The sequence below is a fragment of the Cupressus sempervirens genome, chromosome 4 (genome assembly GCF_028749045.1).
Source record: "Cupressus sempervirens isolate cs-2001-9-10 chromosome 4, ASM2874904v1, whole genome shotgun sequence".
Lineage (NCBI taxonomy): Eukaryota > Viridiplantae > Streptophyta > Pinopsida > Cupressales > Cupressaceae > Cupressus > Cupressus sempervirens.
In genome coordinates this window covers 52,537,897-52,552,394 of record NC_143121.1, presented here as the reverse complement: position 1 = coordinate 52,552,394, position 14,498 = coordinate 52,537,897, and the positions used below count along the sequence as shown (strand labels likewise).

Genomic DNA, 14,498 nt, shown 5'->3' with positions numbered 1-14,498 from the left:
GCCTTCAAAGGAAGGGGGATCCTATGATGTTAAACTTTAAGTCTATTTTGGATAAGCATTGCAAGGTATTCAAAGACATTCGTGTTGGGCTTCTTCTTGAAAGGGGTTTTTTTTACATATAATTGATCTTGAGGAAGGAGCAAAACCAGTCATGGTTACTCCAGACCGTTTTCTTACGGTGTATATAAGAGATTGAGAAGACAATCAATGAACCATTAGACATGGGGCATATAAGGCGTAGCTCTAGCCCATTTGCATAATCTGTAGTGCAAGTCCAGAAGAAAGATGGGACCATGAGAATGTCTATTAATTATAGAGCAGTCAATAAAAGATCAATTAAGAATTGCATCCCCATACCAAAAATTGATGAGCTTCATGGAGCCAAGTGTGTTTCAAAGTTGATTTGTGCTTGCGGACCACCAAATTAAGCTAAGAGATGAAAATTTGTACAAAACAACATTTAGGTGTCATTGTGGGCATTATGAGTCCTTGGTCATGCCTTTTGACTTTATCAATGCACTACAATTGAGAAAATTTGTTTTGATTTTCTTTCATGACATTCTATAGTAAGACATGGGAGGATCATTTGAATTATTTAGATGGGTTGCTAGGTATACTTGAGTTGCACTCTTTTTATGCCGAAGTCTCTAAGATTGAATTTAGGCTAACTGAAACTTTGTACTCAAGATTCAAGTTCAGTGCACAAGGTGTTAGTGTGTATGAAGAGAAGACCAAAGCAAATCCAAGATTGGCCTGATCCAAGGAGTTTGACACCACTAAGAGCATGTGTAGGTCTATGCAACTACTATAGAAATTGTGTGAAGGGATTCTTACAACTTGTTTCCCCTTTAACAAATTTAACAAGGAAGGGGGTATTCACATGGAGTCCAACAATGTAGCAAGCTTTGGACAAACTCAAAGAGGTAATGAGTTCATGTGCGATTTTGGGAACTCCAGATTTTTCACTTCCTTCTGTCTTAGAATGTGATGCTTTAGAAGAAGACATAGATGCTGTCTTCATGCAGAATAGATATCCCATAGTGATGAGAGCAGAAAACTCAGGGAGGCTGAACAGAATTTCTCAATTTATGATAAAGAAATGCTGGCCATAATGCATGCTCTAGCTAAGTTCTGAAAATATATGGTTTGTGGGAAGTTTGCAGTTAAAAACAAATCACAGTAGTGTGAAGTTTTTCCTTAACCAAAGGGTTTGGACAAATAGGTAGCAAAAATGGGTAAGTAAAATTTAAGTCTATGATTCAGATATCGAACATTTTGAGGGAAATAACAATGTGGTGGCTAATGCATTTTGTAGGAAGCCTCATCTTCATTCTGTAAGAGATACATCTAGTGTTTGGAAGTCTTTGTTAATAGTTGACTATGTTAAGGATTTGTTTGTTAATGGAATTTTGGAAGGGAAAGTGCAAGATGATAGGTTCAAGTTTAGGCAATGAGCTTATCCTTTACAAAGACTGAATATGCAAGATGACATGTTCAAACTAGTGAATGAGCTCTTTCCTTACAAAGATTGAGTGTATATCTTCCCCAAATCAAGATGCAGAGGATTTGTAGAGCATGTCATGGTACACCATTTGCTGGTCATCTGGGCTTTTACAAGACATACAAACATGTACGGAAGCGTTTTAAATGGAAAAGACTTAAGAATGATGTGTTGCAGCATGTAAGAGATTGTATGGATTTTTTTCCCAGATGGTTTGTTGCTGCTTCTACCTATCCTTTGTCAATTGTGGGACAGTGCCTCTGTGTATTTCATCATGGGGTTGCCAAAGGCTCGCACAATTTCATGCCATATCTTCATATTTTAAGCCACATCAAATGACAGACCTTTTTTTAGGGAAATTTTGAGACTTCAATTGGTTGCCAAAGAGCATTGCAAGTGATATGTTTCTCAGTTTGTTTTGGCAAAAAATCTTCCAAATTGAGATCAAGCACTAGTATCATCTTGTAAGTGATGGACAAATGGAGATTGTGAACAAGTGGATATAAGGCTATTTAAGGAACTGTGTCATTGGGCAGCATACAATATAGAACAAGTGGTTGCTTGTAATGGAATATTGCTACAACACAACTCATCATATGTCCACTGGTATGACTTCCTTTAAAGCTCTCTATGGTTATAATGCTCCTTACTTTATTTGCTTAAGCTGTCCTCCCAAAATATGAATAAAAAAAGAAATGTAGAAGAAAGTTCAACAATGTCTGGTATGTTTTCTTAACCAATTCAAATTCATTTTTTACTTTTTTTGATTACTTTGGAATCTTTTCATTTGTTTTTTACTTGTTCCCATTTTTAGTGCAGCAAACAAGATTGAGAAAGACATTTGAATGTCACTTTGTGGAATTATGTATTTATTTTTCTTTCACTATATTCTGTTAGGCCATTTGTTATATTTATAACTTTACCTGGAAAGTGAGCGTGCAAATTTTTTTTTATCTCATCGGATTGTGGCCAATTGCCTAGATATGGACACTTGAAATGGCTTATATCCACTGTTAGAAAGTATTGCCAGATATTTTTGAAAATGTAAAATGTCTAGGATGGTTTTTTTAATCAATTCAAATTCATTTTTAAAAAAAATTACTTTGAATTTTTTTCAAATTGTTTTTGCTTTTTTCCATTTTTAGAACAGAAAGAGAAAGACTTCCAAGTATCACATTGTGGATTTATGTATTTTTTTTTGTCATTATATTCTGTTTATTTTTTTGTTTCATTATATTGAAGTGACTGATATCCATCAATTGCAATGTTGTGCGAGATTTTAATTTTTTCCCCCTGATTGATGATTGTTAAATGAAACATATTGGGGCATGAGTTTTGAAAATGGATGGTCAGGATTCCTAAATTTGAAAATTTTATGGTTTCTGGAAATTTTCTCCATCCCCGGAGGATAGATACATGTCTCTTAAAGGTTTTAACTTTTGAGTGTAAAAAAATCTATGCTTTTTGCAGGTCCCATGGTCAAAAATATTGTTTTAGAAAAAAGTTAAATTTTTTTTCAAATACAGCATATTTTGAGTTTACTGTTTAAAATGATTGGTCAAGATATCTGTACCTCTTAAAATTTATGGTTTCTTAGAGTTTAACCTATCCCTGGATGATCAATCATTAAGGCATGCTTATGATTTATAGCGTTCTAGTATGATTAAATATATCCATTTTCAACTAGTAGCTATAGGCCCTATAAATAGGAAAATATTGTTAATCAGCATTAAGATGAGTCTGTGTTGATTGAAACAATAATCTTAAGTTTGCAAATTTTAACCTGCTGATTTTTCCACCAAACATGACTAGTCATGCAGGTTATGTGGCTGTCATCGGCAAACCAAATGTTGGGAAGAGTACACTTATGAATGAAATGATTGGACAGAAGATTTCAATAGTTACAGATAAACCTCAAACTACACGGCATCGTATCCTTGGGCTGTGTTCTGCTCCTGATTATCAGGTATTTGAAGAACATAAATTTCAACCGGCTTCAAATCATTATATTTATTTTCAGTTTCTGCAACATTATAGATGTCAATAACGTATTTCAGAAATCTGCTAGAATGTGATCTGGAATATCTGAGGACTTAATTTGCATTTATCTAATCAAAGCTTTACCTAATTCATTGTAGGAATTACTTCTTACTTTACAGATAAATAGTATAATTGCATAAGTCTTTTTAGACATGCCTGCAAGAGACAGAATGGAGGCAGTGAATTGCAAAGGATAATACAAAGACCTGTGCATTTCAGGCAATTGAATATGGACAAACAAGATGGTCTTAATTGTTGATGTGAGTTTGGTGATTACTCCAACATGCAAGACTAAACACTTATTAGTATCCTAGGATAGAACACCAAATTGAAATATCCAATCCTTTCTTCAACAAGGAAGTTATAGATGCTAAACATGTGACGTGTGTGTTCAACTAAGACAAGCCCAAGGTTTTTTGTAATATTGGACTTAACTCAGTTCTGTGACGTGATTTGCTGGTAATCTGTAATGTCCCCACTATTAGGGTTAGCTTGGGACAAGTAATACTTTCAAAAGAAATGTTAATATCAAATAACAAGTCGAACTATAAAGTTCTACCCCAATTCTAAACCCAAACCTTAAGAACGTCTCTAGATCAGGTTTCCTAATCCATATTTGTTCTACCATTCTTTTTGGTGTTCACCCATTAAAATTTCTTGTTGGACAAGACGCCCTCTATTCAAGGCCAATCACATATGTATATGCTGACATCATCAGAATATTTAGGCACTCATCTTAGCCATTCATATGGGGCTGTGCTAATCTCTCACACCCATTCATACGGGGTTGTACTAATCTCTCGCAGTGGCACTATTAGCCATTCATACAAGAATTCTACTACCCTCTTGCACTGTCACTATGAGGTTCCATTATCCCATCTTAGCCATTCATATAGAGATGACCCCAAACCCTACATTGGCATACAACCATTCATCTAGAGCTCTGTTCATACAACCATTCATCTAGAGCTCTGTTCAGTCCTTACATTGCCATTGTGGGAATTTCGATTAGTCCCCTTTTAGCCATTCGTATAGAGATGACCCCAATCTCTACATTGGCACGTAGCCTTTCATATAGAGATGAGCTCAACCCCTACACTGACACTATGAGACTTGATCCTTTATTTCTTTAGATTCATTTAATGGACACAATATCAATTCTTAACTTAGTTGCCGGATTCGTCCCCTGCTGCCTGGATTCGGGTTCGGGTTTGTACGGGTCCGGATTCGTCCCTGGGTTCGGTTCGGGTTCGGGCAGGGTCCATAGTTTTGACTGTGGATTCGTCCGGGTCCTTGCTGAAGCAAACCCAAGGCTAAAACAACATTAAAGAGTGTTTTTTTTAATTGTTTTCTTATGCAACTCTCAAAGGAACTTAATAAAAAACATTTCACTCATCTAATCCCTTATGTCAAGGAGGAGGACGATGATATAGCAGCATATGGGACTAGTGGAACCAGTTTGGGTTCCAATGATGAAGATCTAGATATAGTTTCAGTTGGGGATGAAGCCATTGATCCCTCATTTTGTGATGATCCGTTTGACCCTTGAAGGGCATTTGATACTATGATTATTGATAAACTACTTAAAACTTGTCATCTATCATCATGTTTCAATCTTTATTACTTGATGAACTAGTCTTTCTTTTGCAATTTAGTAATTCAATGTATTATTTGATGAACTAGTGCATGTTTTGCAATTTAGTAATTCAATGTATAATTTTCTTTACAATCATGAAGATAGATTAATGAGCGAGTATTTAATGCTTTTAGATTCAAGTAAAAACAGGTTTTGAAGGGACCTGAAACCCTTTGGCATTTGGCATTGATCAATGATCAAGCAACAATTGTTCATATTGTGAAATGACTTTGTTTTGCAACTATGCATGTTTCTCTTGTGTGTGTGTGTTTATATATATATATATATATATATACACTAACGAACCCACCCACGAACCCAAATGGGGAAATAAAAAATTGCCCGAATCCACGAACCGAACCCCGAACCCGAACCCGAATCGGCAACTTAGATTCTTAAATATTCATCCAATTGTTATTGTTTTTAGATTAATAATAATCTACTCATTTATATATCCTCTACATCTTATAAATACTATCACATCACACAAGTAATAAAATAAAGCTCATTTATGCTCATTCGGGGCTGATAGTCACCTTCATTTTTAACTTAACCTTCACATGAGAATGCCATTTCACTTATCTTGCAATGCTTATTATTATTATTATTAATGCAATGTAGTTTCTTATTATTTGTATGTTGACTTTGATACTTACTTTTCCACCTCTAATTTTGTTGTACTTTGCAATGAGTCGATAAGAATGTCTCTTATCATTCCTGCTTTCTATCATGTATCATCTCCCTATAGCAACTGCTTATAGTCAATAATCTCAAAGTTGTTGATTGGCCTTTATTTGGTATTATCCCCTTTCTATCGTGCTTCCTCAATACACTTCTTTAGTTCTTCTATCCACCATTATGTTAGGTTTTATGGCTTATCTCTCAACTCTAGAGGGAATGGTCTCCCTTATTTTAATTGATGCTCCTCTCCCCTTATTCGATCATCCTCTAACTGCAATATCATTTGTAGGTAATTGTTTGCTGACGGTCAAATTCCAATTGTCATTTTAATCCTTATTTTGTTCCCCATAATTATATGATGCTTGATTAATATATGGAGTGCAAGTAGGGGTCATGGGTCGTGACTTGTACATTTGATAAGTTTGTAAATATTAATTAATTAATTTATTGTTTTAGACTAGGATTATCAACTATAATAATTGGTATATAATTGATTAACATATATGGATTAATAGTGATTAACGTTTGATTATTGATCCATTAATCTATATTGTTTATCCATGAACAATTTTTGTTTTGTAATGTCCCCTTTTTTTGGGACATTATAATTCTGTGTGCTGGCTCGCTTTGCCTTGGTTTCAAGGGCGGAAAGGTTCTTTACAGGGTTTAGTTCGAGGTTTGGCCTAAGCATTTCCAGCTTCAGACCCATCGGAGCAGTTTTGGCAGGTGTTCGGACACTTACTATTTATAGTAAGTAAACAGAGCATAGTATTTCAGTACCTTAGTGTTGGTTTGGAAGCGTCTCATCGAGAGCTTTCCAACGAGCTATTGCATGTGATTATCTGAGTTCATTTGGTCAGCTATTTTAATGCCTGATGATTATATGGTTTCTTGACTAAGTGACTATTAAAGTCATTTAACTTGTCACTTTATTTTAAAAAGTTACTATGTTCACTTAAGTGACTAAAGGACAAAAAAGGTGCTTTACCCCACATTGCTTAAAAGAGTGTGCTTCACATTGGGAAAAGTAATAAAGGTACATCAGACTCTACATGGGATGATATATGAAGATTATATTATTCAAACAAATATTAATTTGGGAGTTGGAAATAGTTGCTGGTTATTTCTTCTAGGACGCAAACCCTTGAAGAAGTATTTGAAGGTTGGATGCAAACCTAGCCTTCTTATAGGTTTAATCTATATTGCCAATCTGACTGTTATTTTTGTTTATAAGATTGGATTACTTGGATTGTTGCATGTTATTGTATTACTATTATATAATACAGTAACATATTTTGGTGGATTGTTGTATTAATTCTTGGTGCATATATGTATTTTTGAATATTGGAAGAAATAAATGAACTTTTTGAGTTTTCTTGTATTCAAATCTGTTCGGTATAAATCTATTTAAGTTTTGGAAATTGTATCAAGTATTGGTTTTCTGTTCGCTTTTGAAAACTGCACATTTATATCAAGGGTTTTTGGTAAAATATACACAAAGGGATATTACAGTGGTATCAGAGCTTGAGATCCTGCCATCTTGTGGAAGTTTATTTAGAAAGAAGAATCCTTTGAAGTATAGGTTTCTGAATGCTTTAAAAAGTGGAGGAGGACCATCTTGGCTGGCTTGAGAAGGAAGATTTAGAAATGCATCTAGCTGGGATCATCCTGTAGGAGCACTTGTGAGTTGTCAATTTAGGCTTTCTAGTCGGTAGCAAAAGGAGTGTATAACCATTGAAAATGAGTTGCAAACCTGGCAAAAAATGGGAATTACTGAAACATATGGAGGTATGAGCATTCTAGCCGGCTATCAAATTTCTTAATCTGAGATCCCCATGACTTTGAACTTTCTAGCAGTGGAGCTGCTTATTTGAAGAGGTAGCGTCTGAATGTAGCACTCAAGGGAGAGCCTTGTGTAGATTCGGAAATACCAGTGGAAGGACCATGTTTTTCAGCTCATAGTAGTGTCGTCATGTTTGCAAGTTGCGATGCATTGTGTTGATACTCAACGTGGGAGATACTAGGAGCATTCTCTCGGGTCCCATGACTACGACAGCAGGTATTTGAACTTGGACGGGAAAAAGGGGGCCACACAACAGTCATTAAAACCGAAACATGTTAGGGTCGGCGTCATATAGTCGGAACACTGAGAGAACAGGAGTGGACGCCCAGTTTCGGGTCGGGTGTTAGCAGACGTGAAGTGGAAATCAGTACTCATGACTGGAACACTTCAGTAGTTTTAGTGTTTGTCATAGTAATGTGATGTAGGCGCATCTCATTACTAAATCATTTCAAAGGTCCAAGATTCTCCATATATTTTAAATGGTCAATTTTAATAATTTAGGATTATGTCTTAGTGGATAGAATTAGGTGTTTTATTAAATAAATGTTATAGTTTTTAGTTGGATATGTTAGAGAGTTAGAAGAAAGGGTTAATGATGTTAGTGTCAGTTTTGGAAAGGATAAAATTAGTAATAGAAATGCCATGTGGTCAATAATTAAAAGAATCTCATCAGAAAGTTGGTGGCAATTTTAAGAGTGTTCATAATGACGAAAAAATGGCTATGGAATAAAAGAAACCATTTCATATTCCTTCTATTTGGAGGAAAGTCGGTTTTCTTTAAAAAGCCAATCCTATTCTTAGTAGTTACAAGAATATCCATGATTGCTGCATGGTATTGATGGTAAAGCATCTTTCAGATTCCTATTCTTAGCAGTTACAAGAATATCTATGATTGCTGCATGGTATTGATGGTAAAGCATCTTTCAGATTCCTATTCTTAGCAGTTACAAGAATATCCATGATTGCTGCATGGTATTGATGGTAAAGCATCTTTCAGATTCCTATTCTTAGATGGAAAAGAAAACGTTTTTATTACTACTGGACAGCAAGGCCAGTCAGACTTTGGTTATTGAAAAGCCAATCTTTTATGTAAAAAATGATTCGAACTTGGGGAGGAATGTGAAGTTTTATGTCTCTTTTGCTCTCCTGTGTTTTTTTTTCAAGATTATGGTTCTACTGTTATGCTTCATATATTTCTCATGGCAATCAGTTTAGGGAATAACAATTGCAGAAAAATGTACTCTGATGCGGGGTCAATATCTCGGGTTTGAACCGTTGGATTTCTCTCAAATTTTTATATGTTGTTTGAAACCTAGTTACGCCAAATATCAACGGTTGGATTGAGTAAATATTTTCTGGTTCGAAAGTTATTTATGTCTGAGTGCGGGTCTATCCGAAGGCAGCAAGAAGATATTTTGGGGGATTTTATTTTCAAAGTTTTGTTTATTGAATCTAATTTTAGTGTGTGTTCCTGAAGGTTGTAGATGCTCCTTGAAGCAACTCAGTTGAGTGACTAATTCCTCCTAATTTTTCCAAGGTGTGGCTCTGCATCATAATGTGTTTGGGAAATTAGTCACGGTTTTGAGGGGGGAACCCGAGTGTGTTAAGGAAGCCTTGTACAAAGAAGTTACTGAGTACGGGTTTGCATATATAAAGTTAATCGTTAATGTGAATAAGTAGGCCGACTAGGTTAATAACCCCTGTCTAGGTGGCATATCACAGTCCAACTGCCCCACAGGTTCAGACTTCATACGGCCAACGGGAGAGTTTGCCGATTGGGTTATAGTGAAGAGATGGTGTGTTGGCAGGCCGAGTGCAATTGAACTCACATGCGACATTATTAGTTACGGAATTGGGTTTTAAATTCACATGCATTCAAGGATCACGTCAAGTTATAAGAAAGGACAACACTCCGGTGCATAGACAGGGTTCTCAATTTATGGAACCAGCAGACATGGCTTACATTCCACTTTGTTCAGATGGTTCAAGGTTTTGTTCTGAAGATACAATGGTCGAGGGATAACTGTTTGTTATAATACCAGTTTCAGCTCGGAACTTCTTGATTAGAATCAGCCTATAAAATTACAGAGTGGATACTATGGCATTGTTGATCAACTGGAAAGCGGTGGTTTGTTTGGAAATATTGCTATATGGTAATACATTGAAAGGTACAACACTTTGATCACAGATTGGCAAGTTTAGATCATTTACAACATTTTGACCTCAGCGTCAGTAGTGTCAGCCGACTGGATGGTCCCAGCGCTGTTTCTGTAGCCGACGGAATGATTGTCGTCAGTGTTTTGTATTTTGTAGCCGACGGGTAAATAGTTTGTAGCGGACATAATGTTTGTGGCCGACGGACTCCTCCAGGAAGGTTCGGCGGATAGTATTTATATCCCGTCTGGGATCATTGTAAATCATCAATCATCTTCTATTACTCATCTTATGAAGCATAATGTATGCCTGGCATATGCGAATACAATTCTGCTGTTCGTGTTCGTGTTCCATTGTCTGTATGTGTTGAATTCTTTACCAGTATGGTAAAAATTTGGCGCTGTTGCCCGATGGACCTGGTACACAGGCAGGCAGATGGAAATTAAGTACCGAATCTGTTGAATAAAAATAAGAACACAGTGAAGGATAAAGATGAGATTCGCGTAGCTCAAGCTAATTTAATTCTGGCACAGCAGGCAAAGTGCCGGAGGAGATTCTAGAAGATTGCCGACGGAAACCGAACTGCGGAGGAATTGTTGGAGGAGACTTGACAGCGGGTGGAGTTGGTGGAAGAAGCACAGGAAGCGTTCTTGAATTTGTGTTCACCGAGGGAAGAGAATTTAGACGGAAGAGCATCGACTCGCACGGCTCAGAGTGCCGAGGGAGCACGAGCATGGGGTGACCTGTTCGTCCGGGATACACTTCCGCAGGAGACAACTTCAGAAGATCCTTCTTCTTCACCAAGGTTTGCAGCTGTTGAGACCTCCGGTGTGGGAGTTCAGACCTCCGGTGTGGGAGTTCAGACCACCGGTGTGGGAGTGCAGACCTCCGGTGTAGGAGTTCAGACCACCGGTGTGGGAGTCCAGACCTGCAGTGTGGGAGTTCAGACCGCTGGTGTGGGAGTGCAGACCGCCGGTGCGGGAGTGCAGACTGCCCGTGCGGGAGTGAACAATGCCAGTGTTGCAGGAACAAACAACGCTCATGCACAAAATCTAGGAGTGATGGCAGGACCCAAAGAAAAGCTGTCGAAGTTCAATGGCGATGGTACGGCCGATCCCATTCGACATTGCAAAACATGTGAAACAATTTGGAAGGCAAATGGGATAACTGATGAAGACGACTGGATGAGGCAATTTTTAGCCACCCTACGAGGCGTAGCAATTGATTGGTTCACTGATATAGATCCACAAAAGCTAAACAGTTGGGATAACATTAAAAAGGAGTTTCTGGCAGAATTTAAACTGTTGCGGGATGATAATGAAATCATAGCAGAGATTTTCAATACCAAGCAAGGGAAGAATGAGACTGTTCGCGTCTATGCCAGGAGATTAAAAGACTTGATAAACAAAATGGAAAGTAAGCCGGTAGACGGACTTCAGAAAAGATGGTTCGTGGAAGGCCTACGCTCGAAGTTGCGGAGGAAAATGAAAATTGTGCCATCGTCATACACGGAAGCTTATAACAGAGCATTGGACCTCGAAAGTGAGCAGAAAACAAAGAAGAAGAACACTAGCTCATCTGATTCGGATGACGAGCCTGCCGGAGGTGATAGCAGCGACGATGAAGGAAACAGTAAGAAGGTTCGTGCCCTACAGAAGGACATGATCTGCATGATAGAGTTAAAAAACATGTAGAAGGAGCCAAAAAGTAGTGAGCTGTGGTGCACGGAGTGCAAGACCGACGGTCATACTAAAGATCCTGTCCAAAGAATCAATTTTGCGACATTTGTCAAATCACGGGCCATTTGACAAAGGAGTGCCCCTTTAACATGAAGACAAGAGGATCCCCGCAGCTGCTTCTTACACAGGAGGCTTCCCTGTCGGGCAGTAGTGGAAATACGAATAGCGCAGGTGCCACATCCGGAGGGTACAGGAATAATAATAGAGGGCAAAATAACAACAATGCGAACAATAACAATAATAATGGGAGCCGAAGTCGAACTCAGTATGATGCAAACGGACGACCGATCGTTCAATGCCGAGCATGTAATTTGTGGGGTCATTTTGCGCAGAATTGTACAACGGCAAACACACCCAAACTACTGTGCAGATGGTGCGGACTCAGCGATCACGAAGATTCCAAGTGTCCAAAGTTTGGAGTAAACTTGATCACTGTTGGCACAGATGTAGAGGAGGTTCTGGCAATTACACGGAGGCAAGCGGAGGAAAAGCGAAAATTGGGGGAAGCGCAGGCAGAAATTGTAAAGGCATCATCAGCGGGGACATCTCAGTTGAAGGACATCACCAGCATCTTGGCAAGGAACTTCGCAGAACAAAACATTGTACGAAAAATCTTACAAATGGAGGTACCGGTCAAGATAAGTGACCTTCTCACAATGCCCTAGTTATGGACAACCATTCTGAATCATACACCGTTTTCAAAAGGAACGGAGGATAGAGGAAGGGACAATAGGGAAGTGATGACAACAGACCCAATGCTGTTGGCACTCACCTCCAGACGGCATCCGGCGGTCGTTGAGATGGGGATTTTGGAAAATGTTTTGACAGACACAATTGTCGATGGAGGGTCCGGCGTGAATGTGTTGCCGGAGGATACTTGGAAGAAGTTGGGAAAGCCAACGCTGTGGCCACCTACATTTCAGTTGCTCACGGTAGACCAACATGGAATCAAACTGTTGGGAATTTTGAAGGCGCAACAGGTAACTATTGGAACACAACCATTTTTATTGGATTTTGTGGTTATTCCATTGAAAAGAAAAGGATATGATGCTATTCTGGGATGGGATTGGTTGGTGCAAGCAAAAGTAAAACATGATTGGAAACGAAATACCCTATCAATGGAGGGCGGAGGCAAAAGATTCACAATTGATCTGCAAACGCAAATGGTCGGCGAGGAGGCAGCATCGTCAGATTCTAAAAGTGAAGGCGAGAGTGATGACAAAGGAAAGAGGAGAATGGAACCGGACGAAGGAGGAGTATTGAGACTTGACGAAGGATTAAATGATGACGACCTAGACTTGATGAATGGCCTTTACCATTGGCAGATACAAGACTACGAATTGTTTCCGAGTTGTAATATGCTAAGGGTCGACGAAGGTGAGAAAAAAGAGGAAAATGAGTGTCTGAAGGAATACAGAGCAGTGGAAGAAGGAAAGGCGGTTACGCTTGAAGCTGAGGGGAAGAACATACAGTCCAAACCCAAAAAAAAGAAAAATTCTCCTGTCCGGTACACGGTGAACAGACCGCACAGGAAGAAAAGAATGCATCGTACTGTAAAATTACTTGAAGGGTGCCGAAAGCAAGGAAATAAGCTAGATGCGCGACGACTGCAAGCACAGTGGGCGACGGAGGTAACACAGAACAGACATAAGGCGTGGCATGAAAAACTCAGTAGGTTTCCGCCGGGGCAGTTGGTACTCAAGTACGACGGTCGGGATGAAATCAAACAGGAAAGGTTTAAGGCAAGATGGGTTGGACCATATCAGACCCGGGAGGTCGGCGACAATCGGGTGATAAAATTGGAGACATTGGATGAGCAAGAGGTGCCTCTGGTAGTCAACGGATTTAAATTGCAAATATATGATGCCAGGAAGACTCTGTCGCTGTCACAGAATGGCCAGCTGACTCTGTCGTCGTTGCAGAATGGCGACACCTGGAGGCAAAATTGAGGTGCTGTCTTTCTATTTTATTTTAATTTTGTCAAAAAAAAAAAAAAAAAGAAATTGAAAAAAAAAGAAAAAAAGAGTAAAAGTCCCGCGGGTAGATGCAGCTGTCTGTGGACTGTCCCGCGGGTGGCTCCCGCAGACATGTCCTGCGGGTGGCTGTCCGCGGATTGTCCAGCGGTGGCTCCCGCGGGTAGCTGTCCGCGGACTGTCTTGCGGCAGATGTTTGCGGACTGTCCTGCGGGAGGTCTTCCGCAGCATGATCTATTTGTCTGTTTTCATTGCCGGAAGAATTGTTGAGCTTCTCATTGCCGAAGGAGTGGTTTCAACGAAAGATTGTTGGAGTTTTGTTTCTCATTTGTGGAGGAGAGATTGAGTCTGTGTAGAAGATGGGTGTGCGGGGTTTTCTATTAAAAAAAAAAAAAACGACAACAGATTCAAGTTGTTCAAAATGAGTGACAGATAATGCCAAAGGGAAGGGGAAGCATCAGTGGTTGCTAGAAAGAGTGTAGAATTGGGAGAAAATGACAAAGATGGTGTGCTCCGTGTATTTTTGTGTGGGTTGCGAAGTGCTAATTTGGTCTTGGCGGCGAGGGGTGCTACCCCTCGACCTCGCCCTGTACTGCGATAGGGAGCGTACTTGGGGTAGCGCCCCAGGACCCCGCGGGGGTGCTGCCCCTTGACTCCGCCAGGGGCATTGCCCCTTGGACCCCCAGTCATTGCGGATATCAGTCATGGGAGTCTGACTAGTTGAGAAGAGTTGAAGTTGCTACAGGCATGGACTTTCTGTGTACCAGAGGCACTGGGAGTAGGTGTTGGCCGGGAGGCTATCTTGGTGGATATCCAGTTGGAGGCAGTGCATCGACACTTGGCTTAGGGTACCGAGGAATTGAAAACAGAGAAAGCAGCACAGGTGGCTATCAAGGTCAGCTTCATTAAGGAGGCAGCGTTGTGTTAGCAG

At 39.4% G+C, this 14,498-nt stretch overlaps 1 protein-coding gene across 3 annotated transcripts in view; it reads left to right on the top strand.

Moving 5' to 3' along the window:
• Window positions 1-14,498, top strand: part of LOC149559894 (GTP-binding protein Era-like protein) — a 215,048-nt gene that overhangs the window by 27,615 nt on the left and 172,935 nt on the right. For 2 of the 3 annotated variants that reach the window (XM_089824353.1, XM_089824352.1), the window contains exon 2: window positions 3,322-3,467. In XM_089824353.1, the coding sequence (XP_089680479.1) occupies window positions 3,322-3,467 (146 nt within the window). Of the gene's footprint in view, window positions 1-3,313; window positions 3,468-14,498 lie in introns of all 3 variants that reach the window. The other variant, XM_089824354.1, reaches the window with a different exon arrangement.